At 32.1% G+C, this 15,394-nt stretch overlaps 1 protein-coding gene across 1 annotated transcript; it reads left to right on the forward strand.

The window, feature by feature from the left end:
* Positions 1–10,157: 10,157 nt before the first annotated feature.
* CR88 (Chaperone protein htpG family protein) lies at positions 10,158–14,718 on the forward strand. Its single transcript, XM_079038469.1, has 19 exons — positions 10,158–10,580; positions 10,842–10,915; positions 11,002–11,127; positions 11,214–11,307; positions 11,386–11,469; positions 11,549–11,692; positions 11,780–11,896; positions 12,012–12,056; positions 12,158–12,232; positions 12,322–12,426; positions 12,523–12,663; positions 12,776–12,868; positions 12,956–13,033; positions 13,124–13,378; positions 13,484–13,586; positions 13,671–13,845; positions 13,929–14,034; positions 14,165–14,254; positions 14,350–14,718. The coding sequence occupies exons 1-19, from the start codon at positions 10,302–10,304 to the stop codon at positions 14,548–14,550; spliced, it is 2,385 nt and encodes a 794-aa protein (XP_078894595.1). The 5' UTR covers positions 10,158–10,301; the 3' UTR covers positions 14,551–14,718.
* The last annotated feature ends 676 nt before the right edge of the window (positions 14,719–15,394 follow it).

Genomic DNA, 15,394 nt, shown 5'->3' on the forward strand with positions numbered 1-15,394 from the left:
TTGTTGGAAAAAAAACTTAGCAAAATTAGTAAATATTGCAAGGATATGTTTTTTTGTGAGAAAAAGAAAATAAAATAAATGCTTTCATCGCATACTAAATTTATATGCAAGGGCTTGAACTGTTGTGATGATTTTTGTGAGGAAAATGATTGCAAGGACAAGGTTTGAAAACTCAAACCTTGAATTAAACAACGACAATGATTGCTAATAAATATTCCAGTCAATTCTAGATGAACCGGTCAAGACTTGAAGATGGTAACTTAACAAAGTGCTCAAGATATTAAAGTAAAGTATGAACAATGAACAAAAAACAAGAAAAATGTTAGAGAAAATGATTGACTAAATGATTTTTGAGTTGATATTCCAAAGGTAAAAGTGATAAGAAATTACATGGGGAAGGGCCAATCGTATGAGGAGACATTTTTACTAAAAAGCTACTAACAAATCAACCACCTGACACATTGGTGTGGTTGACTCTTGTCTCCTACATGCACTAGTGAACTAAAGACACATTACATAAAGACAAAATAGTACAAACATAGAATCACTCAGTCTACTAAACTTTGGATTACAAACAACTTTAGATATTCATCAATCTCAGATTACATCACATTGTATCTCATAGGACAAAGAAGTAGTTATATCTGATTAGAGAATTTCATATTGCCAAGGGATCACTTATTTTGAACTATCAATCTCTCCCTAAGTGATATTGGCAACCACTGATCTTTTAGACTCGTGATTAAATCCATAAAACAATCTCTCTAAGTGCGGGTTTTCCAATACTTAAAATCTCCATTTAAGCACTCATGAGTATTAGTCATATCTCCATGATATGTCTAATCTCCATTATCCATTAACTAATACTCCATGACGGTCTTTAAACACTATTTATTCCCATGAGTATGAACGATTTTGGTGTTTTGAATAAAATAATACTTAACAAGTAGGTTCAAAACATACAAAAGGAGAAGACAATGATAAGCTAATGAAATGACTGATCTCCATAATATATTAAGATGCCTACTTAATAATTGCCAAATCATATAAAGTCTTATTGTGAGAACCTAAAATTTATAGAGATTTGACTTTTAGTCAGTTATTGACCAAAAGGTTAATTTGGTCATTTAAAAGAATTTTACAAGTTGATGAAGTTGTGACTTCATGAAAATGACCAATATAAGTTTAAATCACATATATGATATTAGATAAGTAAGTTCAAGAGAAAAAATGCAAGAGAAGACACATTTAGGCTAAAAGGGTAAAATGGGATTTTTTATGCTTTTGGGCCAAGATTGTGACTTAATAAATTAAGACTCGTAGTGATTCGGTCAAAAGTGACTTAATGAAGTTGTAGAATTCATCCCCACATTGGCGTGTATATAAGGATCATAGAAAATGGGTTTAAGACGAAGAAGATATGAATGTTTGAAGATTAGAAGAGAACTATCCAGAGCTGGAATGGAATCAACCATAAACGTTGTTGATATGCAGCCACCACGGTGTGGTGAGGCTCATTCCATGGCGAGGTGAGAGTGAAAATGATTTAGAAGAGAAATCTCATCATAAGTGGAGGGAAATATATTTTTCACCACGGCGTGTCATATGGATGCCCACGACACGATGGCGATGTTAGGTTTTCTACGCATCAAATACACTCTAAACTAGGTAGAGGAAAAATCAAAAATACCATATACCTAAGTGTACATGCAACCTATGGATCTATGGTTTCATGCTAATTACATCCACCCTAAAAACCAAAGATACAAAGAAGAAAAACATACCTCTTATGTAGCCCTTGATTTCCTTGCTTGAGACCTTGATCCTCAATGAAGTTGCTTGGATGAGAGTGTTAGATTAGTGTCTAAGTCCATAACTATTTTGGTATGTACTTGACCCAATGGTGCATGGTCCTTTTGGGTTGCCTTCACCAAAGCAACTTGATAGGATGAATTATGGAGAGAAAGGATTAAATATGATTTATTAATATATTATGAGAATAATATATTAAAGGAGAAATCATATTGTTTAATTAATATTAGTCAATAATTAATTGGTAATTAGTTTGTGACTAAAAGAGATTAATTAAACTTAAGGGACTGAAATTGTAATTATAAGATAATTGCAATTTGGGCCATGGATTGCCTTATATTAAGGAGTGGACGAATTCTATGGGAAACCCATGGGAAAATCGTCCAAGGCCTTAAGGAAAGGGATCCATGGGTTGCTTAGGGCTTAAGCATCCAAATTAGGGTTTCCTTGTTAGATAACCCTAATAGCCTCCTATATATAGATTCCTTATGACCCAAAAACGTGGCCAAGCATCCTTCTAGGGTTTCACACGTTTTAGGGCAGCCTCCTTCATCTCTCCTCTTCATCCTCTTGCTCTTGGTGTTTGTGAACCATTAGAGGAGTGGCATTTGTGACTCTAAGCTTTCTAAAGTCAATACAAGAAGGATTTGGGATTGTTATTGCTATATAACAATCAAGGTAATATCTTAAACCCATTCTTATGTTAATATGATTACTTGTATGCTAGAATTAGGGTTTATAGTCTTGGATAACTTGCATGTACAATAGAGAAACCTAGATCCAAGCATTAGGGTTTGTATGAGCACATAGGATGTTCTTATAGCTAAAACCCATCAGAGAGGAACCAAATCAGAATCCCTCTAAGGGTGTCACACCCAATGACACCAAAGAGTGGAATAAAAATAACTAGGAGAATGGTCAATTTCACAAACCCTAAGAGGGTTAGAAATCATCCCTAAGAAGGGGAGGAAGAAGGGTTGGCGAAACTTCAAGCCAAGGTGCAAGGAAGAATGAAATCCCTAAGGCCCTATTTATAGCCTTAGATCCCTTCCTAGGTTTTATACTCCGTGGAATAGGAGCATAACCACGAAATTCACTCATTTTCCCATGTGAGATGGAGTGATTTTCATCCAACCCTAATTCCATAAGGGTTCTATAACATTTGTGATTAACCAACTATCAATTAATGAATATTCAACCCTTTAATTAACTAAACTGTTAATTAATTCCCAAAATATATTTCCGATTAGTTTCTAATTAATTATTAAACATAATAATTAATAAGCAAAATTCTCCTTTATTTATTCTACTCAATTTGGGTCTTGAGGGCAACCTAAAAGGATCCTGTTTGTAACGTCCCAAAAATGTGATCCAAAAATTTCATTTTTAATTTAATAAAACAGTATTCCAAAAAATTATACATACAACCCAAAAGAAAATAAGTGTATCAAACATCATATCAAATTAGAGTAATATCTCTAAAGCGGAAACCATGTGGTGGGTGTGATGCATTCATCTCGAGCTCTTACCCTTGGAACCGGAAGTACCTAAAACATAAACTGAAAACCGTAAGCACAAAGCTTACTGAGTTCCGCAAGATACTGCATACCAGACATGAAACACATAACGGGCCCCGACCCAATGAGTATAATGGTTCCCGGCCTAACTCGCATAACGGGCCCCATCCACATATAATTGATATCAAATAATAGCATACAAGATAAACATATGGCCCCGCCCAGAAAACATACAAGCACATACACATACTAATGTCACACAAACAATAAGTATTCTAATATATTAAATCATGGGTCGGCATTGGTGCCTTCGACCCGCTATACATGGTGAGGAAACTCACCTCGACTATTGAATCTCACTGCAAAATCCCTGGTTGTTGGTCTAACGAATCCCCGAGATAAATAATCCAAACAACACCCAATTAACATTTGGGTTCCAAATCATAACCATAATCCACACTTGGGGTAAAAAGACCATTTTACCCTTAACCTAGCTTGGTCCAAAACTAAGGCCCAAACTTACAACCTAAAAGGCCCAAAAGCCCAATAATCAACCAAGGCCCAATTATGGCCCAAATTTCCAAATTGGGCCCAAATCCCTACATGGGCCTTACCCTAAGGCCCACTAATTTTTCCTTACTCCAAACTCTTATTTTCATGTGGCCCAAAAAAAGCCATAAGACACTAAGCCCAAAGGCAATCCCAAATCCGAAGCCCAGTTATATGAAGCCTACCTGACTAAGTATGCGGAGCGTACTCAGCACGTACGCGCGACATACTCGCTTGAGGGCTTGTACACTAAGCATACCTGCTTGTACGCCCAACGTACTCACCCATTCAGCCAAAACTTCATTTTAGTCCTTAATCCTTTAAGAAATAGCCCCAAAACATAAATATGACTTCCTTAAGTTGGAAAACCACGTAAAGTTGCCAAATTTACGTTCATGCATGTCTAAATGAAGCTCTTAAGCTTAAAAGGGACTTAATAAGTGACTTAATGCATGCATGTGACCAAATAAATCATATAGGTTGCACCTTTATGCTCAAAGAGTCCAATCCAAACTCAAATATGGAGTAATAAGTCCTTAAAACGATTTCCCTCCCTTATCAACCCAAAAAGGGACCAAAAGCATAACAAAGCACAAAATGAAGGGATCTAGACATTCATAAGTCAAGGTTCAAACTTGATACATTAGAAATCTTGCACAAGAGGATATGATTATGGATCTAAGGCCTTTCCACCAAGCAAGACAACTTCAAGATTCACCACTTCCTTTACAAATACCAATAATGAGCATCAAGAACTTCTATAAGCTCAAGAACACCACCAAGAAACTGAAGGATCGAATTTAGGTTTTATGTGGCAATGGAGGCTGGTAAGAAGATCTGTCATGAGGACTTAAGGTCTTTATATAGGGTACAACACCTAGATTAGGGTTTCAACATCTCACATATACACCCCATGCACAAGGCTGTACGCCCAACGTACGTGCCCGGAGTCCCGATCCCGCCTCGCATGAGTACGCTAAGCGTAAAATGTGGTACGCCCCGCGTACTTGCTTTACAACTTGTACGCTAAGCGTACCATGTGGTACGCCCCGCGTACAACTCGAGGACCAAAAATGCAATATAAACAACAATAAGGGCAAGGAAGAAACATACCAGGATGCAAGTGTTACACTGTTATTATTAGAAATATTATCAATAGTTAATGACCTTGGACACTCTTTCCAACAGTCTCCCACTTGGACAAGTCATCAACTATACGAGGACCAATACTTCTCCAATAATCAACAGAGAGTTAGCCATCTAATACAACTACCGAACTCTTGATCTAATCAAGATTCAACCCTTAGATAAGTCATCAACTATCCATTCATTCTATGATATATGTATGAACTCGAGACATGGATAACGGTCAATCTCAGAATTTAAGATTATGTTTCCCGATATAGATTTGTGATAACTGCATCTAACTACTAAATTGAACACATCAATTCCATTCAGGGCTCGGCTAATCACTTTAGATGTCAGTACCAAATCTGAGCTTTGTTCGGGGGGGGGGGGGGGGGACAAATTTCCTCACCTTGTACAACTATAAATTCCGAAGAATGCTTGTTGAATGAACTAATGGTAGAGTTTTTAAACTTTAGATGGAATGATTAGAAAAACTACCCATTCTTTTGTGATTATCGGGTACTATGTTTATGACAAGTAGTTGAACACTATACCAAAATTGATTTACATGTATATTGATCACTTGACATTATACTCTGATAAGAGTTACTGTGTTTAGAAACTTTCTAATGTAATTTTGTTTATATATGGTTTGATCATCTTCAACATCATACTCTCGAGAAAATTATTGTGTATGTACATATCCTGATGTAATTTGGTGTTACATGACATCAAACAATACTTTCTTACATCATACATTCACTTTTTTGTTTTATTTAAGATTCTAAATTTCCATTTTGCATTCATATATAATAATGGGTGAGGGTAATTCTGCAAGAATTTAATCTTGAATTTTAATTATGTTGGAATGGAATCTCGATATTTCCTATGTGATTTGGGCATTTTCTACAATTCTTCGTTATGAGTTTTGGTGCAATTCACAAGTCCGCAGATTTGTACAAAGGACTTTAATTTTTTCTTTTCCATTTGGTAATGAATTACTCTTTCAGAATGGCTTGAAGAAGGAATCAACGATTGATCATACAAGAGAAAGACTTGGAATTGAGTTCAATAACAAGTTACAATGAAGAAGATTAAGTGTAAACAAGTCAATTATTTAGACCATTAAAGAAGATTAAGTGTATTCATTCAATAATTATATATTTGAGAATGTTATTCTTAAGAATTTTATTTATTTTGATGACATTATGTTAGAATATATACAATTATATTAAAATGTATTAGTATGTAAAAATATTTATGAATTTGTATTTAAGTTTGGATGTGTATGAATATATAAGAATGTTGTTATGATTCAATTTTAGGTTCAAGAATTTTATTATTCTTCATTAATATTCTAATAGAATAACATTCTAACAAAATAATATCATAGAACATCATTCTAACAAAATAACATTATGATAGAATTAAGAAAAAAAAATCAGAATTCAAAATTATGATTACAAAATCCTTTAAAATCTGAAAATTCCCTTTTTAAATTTGTGTTTCCTAATTTGAAAGCAATAGAAATGTACATTTTTACCTTTTTTTTAATTAAATGGTATTATTCTATTTTTTTAATTTAATAATATGTATAAATGTCTTTCTTAAAATAACTAAAATGATTGGTACACAATCATTCTTACATCCACACAATAATTAGTTAGAACACAATAACCTAATCCAATATATATATATATATATATATATATATATATATATATATATATATATATATATATATATATATATAGACTTAGGTTCAAATGTTTTCACTATCTATTGTGTGCATGTATGATTAATTCTGGACCAATCATTTTAGTTATTTTAAGAAAGTAATTAATGCATATTAAATGCTGAATATGTAATTAATATCTATTATATCTTCAACATATAATATGCATTAATTACTTTCTTAAAATAACTAAAATGATTGGTCCAGAATCAATCATACATCCACACAATAGATAGTGAAAACAAAATAACTTAACCCTATATATATATATATATATATATATATATATATATATATATATATATAAAATTTAAATTAACTTATTAATCCTAATTATCCATGTCTAAGTAATTAACCAATTAAATATTTAAATCATGATAATGATTAATTTAATTTAAATATCTATAAGATTTTGATTTTACATATATTACCAAAATAATTTCAACTATTTAAATTAGTTATCCCTTTAAAAGCCTTAACCATTAAATACTAAGATTTTCCGGATATGGAAATGATTTCAAATAACTGATGAACATTATTCAAGATTATCTTGGAAGCTCCATGATTTCAAAATTCCCTTAATTGATTTTAAAAAATTCCAAGCTTTCTAATTATCTTGGATCTTGGAAATTTAATAGATCGGAGATAATACCTTAGGTTAAATCAAAACCCTTTTGGAGATAAGTATCAAAAACATTTTAAACCAATTTTAAAACCATAACACTCAAAAATTTATGTAGTACATATAAAATATAAAAATATTGGCTTTGATACAACTGATAGGTTTTCTATATACTTCCCTAAATTTTTATTTGGCAGCGAAAACAAGTATATTAATCTAAGGCAAACGAACAACTAAAACATACAAGAAACTTTAACCTAAATAACATGAACAATTACAAAATGGTACGATTTCATGAGGTGCTAGTAAAAGGTATTTATAGTTTCCGATGATTGGAAAGAAAGCTGATTTGAATTGACAACTAGATAAAAATAACAATAAAATAATCTATTTTTTTATCTAAAATTCAAATCTTTTTCCTTCTATCTCGCATGAGACGATCCCTTAGAGATTTTCGTCCACCCTTTTTAAGGGACTCAAAACTTTCCATTATTCAATTATTGAATAATTAACATTTAGTCAAAGCCCTTTGAATTTATCCTAAATTAATTCCAAACTACTTTCTAATTGATTTACCATCTCATGAACAATTAATAAATTATTTATATATATCTCTCCTAAAAAAACTCTACTATTAATGGAAAGTCTTACAAATTAGTTGACATTAAACATTATTCCAACACTACAACCCATACAAGAGTATACATTTAATTTTTAGAGTCCTTACCTAATATCGTATAATAACTCACCACTAAAAATGGGGAGCTGATTCTTCCACACCACTTTTTTATATATCCACTGAAATATATATGTGTTTACGATTATGTCCTTTTTAATTATAGTAATCGAAGTAAAAGAAATATCCATCATTTTTTTACAAACCTCGTCCACAGTTCACTCCCATCCCCCTCTTTCTTTCTTTCTTTCTCTCACACACATTTACACACATAGATATCTTTGTGCATTAAGATTCAAATCACTGTAAAAAAAATCCTTCGTTTTCTTATCCGATCAAACAACAATAACTAGAAATATTCTAAAATTGATCACCTCCTTCACGATTTGAAATGTTATGGGTTTACTTAAGCCATGAATAACCTAGATGAGTTTGTCTGTAAACTCTGTCTCCGATCAAAACACCACCGTCATGTATTGTCGGCTTCTACAATTCTGATATAGATGTGAAATGGAACATACCTCAAAGCAATGGAGTAATGGAAGGGAGTCAAGGGAAAGGAAACAAACCATCAACTCCATTTACACCATTGGTTCTGATGACGTCCCTATTAGTGGGTTTTTTTTTTGTGAATGGAATCGTTGATATGACGAACCTGAATCCATTGCTATTTTTCATATCTCTAAACTTGCTCCATTTGTTTCATACGGTCTTTGACAGACGTGGTGAACGTCATTCGGGTCAACCCGTTTTTATATTTTAATTTCTCGTTCTTTCTCAATCATATTCTTGTTTGGCTGCTGAAACGATTATTTTGTTGCTTGGTTCACGTTGTAACTATTTCTTACTTCATTTGTATTGATCATAAAAGGGTATGAATGGAAACTGTTAGCCCACTTTTGATTTTAGAAATTGAGATACTGTTACTTTCGTATTCCAATTTTCCATTGATTCTAATAGAGTTGAATGTAAACATTTAGAATGTATGGTTTTGTGGAAGTGAAGAAGTGGTACTCAGAAGTGGTTGGGAGTAAAGACAGATACACACACTTCCACATACTAAAAACCTGCAACTCCACATGTTACATGAAAATCCAACTTAGATCTATGTTTTATCGTAGACTGTTGGGTCTAGGTTTGACAAAAAAAAAAAGGTAAAATTAAAATAAGGGTATAATTGTCATTGAACTTATATATCAATGGATGGATCAAAAAGTTTTGGTGGAAAAATAAGCCCCCTAAAAATGCTCTTAAAAACAACTATTTACACAAATTATTTTTCTACATTCTCAAATCCTACCATCCCTTATACCCTTTCACACAATACATATATCTTGGGAAAATTTAATGTTGAATTAGAATAATATTTATATCCATCTTTACCGTTGAATCCAAATTAGATATCAAATTCTTATGATCATAACTCCTTAATTTTTCATAATATGAATTTAACCTTCCTTCATTTTCATTTAATGCATATTTCTTTGCATTTCTACATTGCCTAACACTAATGTTGATGTCGAATTCTTTAAAACTTTCAATTTCATTTGTCTTTGACTCATCCTTATCCATGTATATGTGACAATTGACCCAAAATTTAAGGTTCTAGCATAATTATGTTTTGCTATTAAAGACTTGATCTGAAAGGATTTTTCTTTATCCTTCCAAATTGTATATATTCTAAAATGACACCATGTCTCTTTCTCATTTTACAATACCCAATCAACACTCTAGCTTCATCAATTTTTCATACCATCTAAGATTACCTCTTTGACGTCTTATTCATATGAATTCAACATTCAACCTTTTGCACCAAAAAACGGTTCCAAGTGGTAATCTTTAAACATAATTCATCAAAAGCGGAGAAACCTCATTGTAATGACATTTTTTCCATATAACTAATCACAAGCTCTCAAGTTAATACTTATACATAATTAAGCAATAAAACTGCTTTCATTTGTAAGATGTAAACATTTAACAAATATTTGTTGTTTGACAAAAGTAAACAAAATAAAAATAAAATAATTTGATGATTATTGAAGATAATGTGAAGGATGATGAAATGGCACCATCTCCACCTTACAATTCAAGAAGGGAAAACTTCCAAAAATAGCCGGCCAACTTCTAGAATCCTCTTCATCTCCCCTAAAACCCCTCTTCATACCCTCGAGGGTTTTTGCGGCCCCCTTTAATCCATCACACTCCTTCTTCCGACTATCGCCTCTCAATTGAACAGAATTTCTTTTTAGGGTTTTCAGTGTTATGGCTCCTGTTTTGAGCAGAAGTTTAACCCCGGCTTCTGTAGCCTCACTCCCTTATTCTCCACTCTTTTCATCTAGAAACAACACCCATAATCGTCTGTCTTTGAGAAGTGCGTTTTTCCATCAAAATGAATTGAAAAACAGCAGCTTTTCTTGCTCTGGGCTTAAGTGGAAAGTCGACAAAAGAGGTAGTAGTGTCGTGGTGAAGTGCGAGGCTTCGGCCGTTGCTGAAAAAGAAGCCCCTGAGGCTTCCGGCGAGAAGCATGAATACCAAGCGGAGGTCGGTTTCTTACAATTTCATTAGTTATCCGGTTTGAAATTGGGTTATACCCAATTTCATAATTTTTTAGGGTTATCTTTAATCAACTCTCTCGGTTGAAAGATGTTGTCGATATTTCGATTGATTGAAATTGAAGTTAGTTCATTTCATACTTTCTTATCCATTTGTTTTATCTATGACATAATTTCATAATCTTGTTCGAACTTCGAACAAAACTTTTTAGTGCTTATGAAGCTTGAAAATTTGAAATTCTGGATGCAGGTTTCTCGCTTAATGAATCTGATAGTTCATAGTTTATACAGCCACAAAGAAATTTTCCTCAGGGAGCTTGTGAGGTAAAAACATCTCTACACGTTTCATGCTTGATTTCCATCTTTTATCATTTTTAGAAACAAAAGTTCTAATGATAAACCTTCTTCAGTAATGCAAGCGATGCCCTTGATAAGCTGAGATTCTTAAGTGTAACGGATCCCTCATTACTTGGAGATGCTGGTGAGCTTGAAATCCGAATTAAACCTGATCCAGAAAAAGGGACAATCACAATATCGTAAGATTATTTACTTTTCATGATTCTTGAATCTTTTCTTATAAACTATAAGAGATTTATAAAACCATTTTTCTCCCTTTTTGTAGAGACACTGGTATTGGAATGACCAAAGAAGAACTAATAGACTGCCTTGGAACCATTGCTCAAAGTGGAACTTCAAAGTTCTTGAATGCTCTCAAGGTACTTTATCTTTTTTTTATATAAATCATTAACACGTTAATCGGTTAATTGTATAAAATCTTGAATCTTTTTGTGTAGGAGAACAAGGATCTTGGAAATGATAACAGTTTGATTGGTCAATTTGGTGTTGGGTTCTATTCGGCTTTCCTGGTTGCTGAAAAGGTCCATAATACCCTTTTCCCATTTTCTTAATTTCTTAATTTGTCAATGAAAAATGATTCTAAATATTTTATAAAAACAGGTGATTGTTTCCACCAAGAGTCCAAGGTCAGACAAACAATACATTTGGGAAGCAGCAGCTGAGAGTAGTTCATATGTAATCAGAGAAGAAACTGATCCTGAAAAACAGATTCGTAGAGGAACAGAAATAACACTCTTTTTAAAGGTCCTTCAAATCTTACAAACTTCAATCTTTTTTGCTTTTATTTTATTTATTTCAAATCCAATTAATGTTTTATTTTGTTTTGTATAGGATGATGATAAATACGAGTTTACTGAGCCAAGTAGAGTTCAGGGTTTGGTGAAAAACTACTCACAGTTTGTTTCTTTCCCGATTTTCACATGGCAAGAGAAATCAAGAACAGTTGAGGTAAGTTTTTATTCTTTTTTTTTTTTTTTTTTTTTTACTTTTTTTGTGTTATGATTTGGGACCCACAAAATGAATATATAGCTAAAAGTATATATGATTTGAAATTTGTTTTCAGGTAGAGGAGGAAGAACCAAAAGAGGGTGAAGAAACACCATCAGAGGTAAAAACTAAAAAACTAAAGTGTCTAATTTAAGCTTATAAATGAAATTTTGTTGCTTTTATATGATTTATTTATATAAAAAAGTAATGCTTGTTTTCCAGGGTGAGAAGAAGAAGAAAACAAAAACTGAAAAATACTGGGATTGGGAATTGGCCAATGAGACAAAACCAATATGGGTAAGTTAAAAAAGTGATTTAAAAAAAATAAAACTTTTTGAGCCACTTTTTTGATTAACAATTTGTTAATTTATATAATTGAAATGTAGATGAGGAATCCTAAAGAAATTGAAAAAGATCAATACAGTGAGTTTTACAAGAAGACATTCAATGAGTTTCTTGATCCTCTTGCACACACTCATTTCACCACAGAGGTATTTGTTTTACCTTTTTCTTACATTTTCTAGATTGATTTATTAAATTTAAATGATTAAATCTATATATTTATTTACTGTTTACTTTTTTTGTAGGGTGAAGTGGAGTTTAGAAGTGTGATTTACATCCCTGGAATGGCTCCAATGAACAATGAAGATGTAGTAAATCCCAAAACAAAAAATATTCGTCTTTATGTGAAACGTGTATTCATTTCAGATGATTTTGATGGTGAACTTGTAAGTCTTTTTTTTTTTTTTTTTTTTTTTTTTTTTTTTTTTTTAATAACATGTGAAAATCATGACATAATTATATAAAAAAGTGACTAATTTATAAAATCTTGATATGCAGTTTCCAAGATACTTGAGCTTTGTAAAGGGTGTGGTGGATTCAAATGATCTTCCACTCAATGTTTCACGAGAAATTCTTCAAGAAAGTCGAATTGTACGTTTAAAAATCACATCTTTAAATGATTAAAGACTTAAATTTAATATAAATAGTATTACAAACCTTTTGTTTCTTGTATTCCAGGTAAGAATAATGAGAAAGAGACTTGTTAGGAAGACTTTTGACATGATTCAAGAACTTGCAGATAGTGAAAACAAAGAGGTTAACAATCAAACATTTTCTTTTTTTTTTTTTTTTTTTTGTTTTTCTTTAATATGAATCATGAACTCAAATGGGATCGATTTATTTCAGGATTATAGGAAGTTTTGGGAGAATTTTGGCAAGTTTGTGAAGTTAGGATGCATTGAAGACACTGGAAATCACAAAAGAATAACACCATTGTTGAGATTTTTCTCATCTAAAAGTGAAGAGGAATTAATAAGTCTAGATCAGTATATTGACAACATGGATGAGAAACAAAATGCAATATATTATATTGCAACTGACAGCTTGCAAAGTGCCAGGTCAGCACCTTTCTTGGAGAAATTAGTGCAGAAGGATATTGAGGTAATCTATGGATCTTAAATTAATCAAATCTTTCTTGACTATTTAGGTTATAACTTATATAAGTTATAAACATGGATGATTAAATGTTTTTTTTATTTTGTTTAGGTGTTGTATTTAGTGGAGCCTATTGATGAGGTGGCAATTCAGAATCTTCAGACTTATAAAGAGAAGAAGTTTGTAGATGTCAGCAAGGAAGATCTAGAGCTTGGTAAGTGTTTAATAAAATGTGTTGTGTGAATTGTTTTTGTTGGGAGTGTAGGGGTAAAATGGTCATTTGGGTCACACATTGCAGGTGACACAGATGAGGTTAAAGAAAGAGAAAGTAAGCAAGAGTATATCCTTCTTTGTGATTGGATGAAGCAACAACTTGGTGATAAAGTAGCAAAAGTACAAATCTCAAGTCGTTTGAGCTCTTCCCCTTGTGTCCTTGTCTCTGGAAAATTTGGCTGGTCTGCTAATATGGAAAGGTTGCTATTTTATTTATTTATTTTATTTTAAAAAAATTTGTGGTTATAAATTTTTTATTAATTGAATTGAATTGAATTTTCAGGCTAATGAGAGCACAAACACTTGGTGACACATCAACCTTGGAATTCATGAGAGGAAGAAGAATAATGGAAGTCAACCCTGATCATCCAATCATCAAGGACTTAAACGTAAATACATTTCTATTTTTGAGTTATGACATATTTATTTATCGATTATATTATTATTATTATTATTATTATTATTATTATTATTATTATTATTATTATTATTAACTAACTTGATATATAAATGTTTTAGGCTGCATGTAAAAATGCACCAGAAAGTACTGAAGCAAAAAGGGCTGTGGAGTTGTTATATGAAACGGCTTTGATCTCTAGTGGATTCACTGTAAGTTTTTTTTTTATTTTAAAAAAAGATTGATTTTCTTTCTACATTGTTGTGAAATTGTGGATTAAATTTTTGTTTGTTTGTAATAATAATAGCCTGATAGTCCGGCGGAATTGGGGGGAAAGATTTATGAGATGATGGCGGTGGCTCTTGGCGGGAGGTGGGGACGAGTGGAGGAAAGTGAGGAGGCGGGTGAAACGTCGGAATCAGCTCCGGAATCGGAATCGGAATCAACCGAGACGGAAGTGGTGGAGCCCTCGGAAGTTAGGACAGAGGCTGATCCATGGAGTACTTGATTCGGTTTTATTTAAATAGAAAACTTAAGTTGTTAGAAAGGCAGAGAGAGTGGTTGGTTTCCATTTGGAATTTGGAAGGAGGGAGGGAGTATAAATTTTGGACTCAATTTGTGACAAAAATGTTCTTATTTATCGATTATCTAAAGTGACCTTTTAGCATTTGAAAAAGTGGAAAAGTGGATGTATGTGGTATCAACTAATCAAATCAACTATCAATCATTAAAAACCTGAATCATTAACCTACCCTTGTCTTCGAAGTTGTTGGAGCACGAGGGCTTTTTGGAAAGAAATTTATGAATCTTACTTAATATTCTATAGGAATCTAAGTAAGTACTTACGACAGTATCTAATATCTTATATAGTCGGCCTTCATGAAAGTTACAATACTTGTAGCTCGTCAAGAATACTAATTTGCCCTCTAAAAGATTTTGTCGTTAACCACACTTTTAATGCTATCGACTTTAATATTTGTCTACAGTAACTCTAAACATAAGATGTTTCTATAAGAGCATTGGGTGTGGGCAACAAGGTGCAACACAACCTCACATGCCACATAAGCAAATGGTGTTATAACATCAAGTGGACAACAAAATGCAACACCAACTTTTTGAAAATAAATAATTTTTTTCTTTTTTTTTTACTATTTCGTTTTTTTTGATACTTTTTTTTTATTTTATAATTTATTTCGATTTTTTTAAAATTGATATAAATATTTTTTAAATATAAATAATAAATAAAACATAATGTTTAAAAATTATAAAAAAAATTAAAAATTTTTAAAGATTAAAATTAACATAAAGGCTAAATTACACATAATATCCAAAAACAAAAAAGAAATAACATC

This window comes from Lactuca serriola, chromosome 4, assembly GCF_051521515.1.
Source record: "Lactuca serriola cultivar US96UC23 chromosome 4, Lser_US96UC23_V15, whole genome shotgun sequence".
In the NCBI taxonomy this organism is placed as follows: domain Eukaryota; kingdom Viridiplantae; phylum Streptophyta; class Magnoliopsida; order Asterales; family Asteraceae; genus Lactuca; species Lactuca serriola.

Bases quoted from the DNA above. Each gene is read 5' to 3' on its own strand.
- CR88 (XM_079038469.1), top strand. From the start codon at position 10,302: ATGGCTCCTGTTTTGAGCAGAAGTTTAACCCCGGCTTCTGTAGCCTCA. The intron at 11,693-11,779 runs GTCCTTCAAATC...TGTTTTGTATAG, and splicing joins AAATAACACTCTTTTTAAAG to GATGATGATAAATACGAGTT. The intron at 12,427-12,522 runs GTATTTGTTTTA...CTTTTTTTGTAG, and splicing joins ACACTCATTTCACCACAGAG to GGTGAAGTGGAGTTTAGAAG.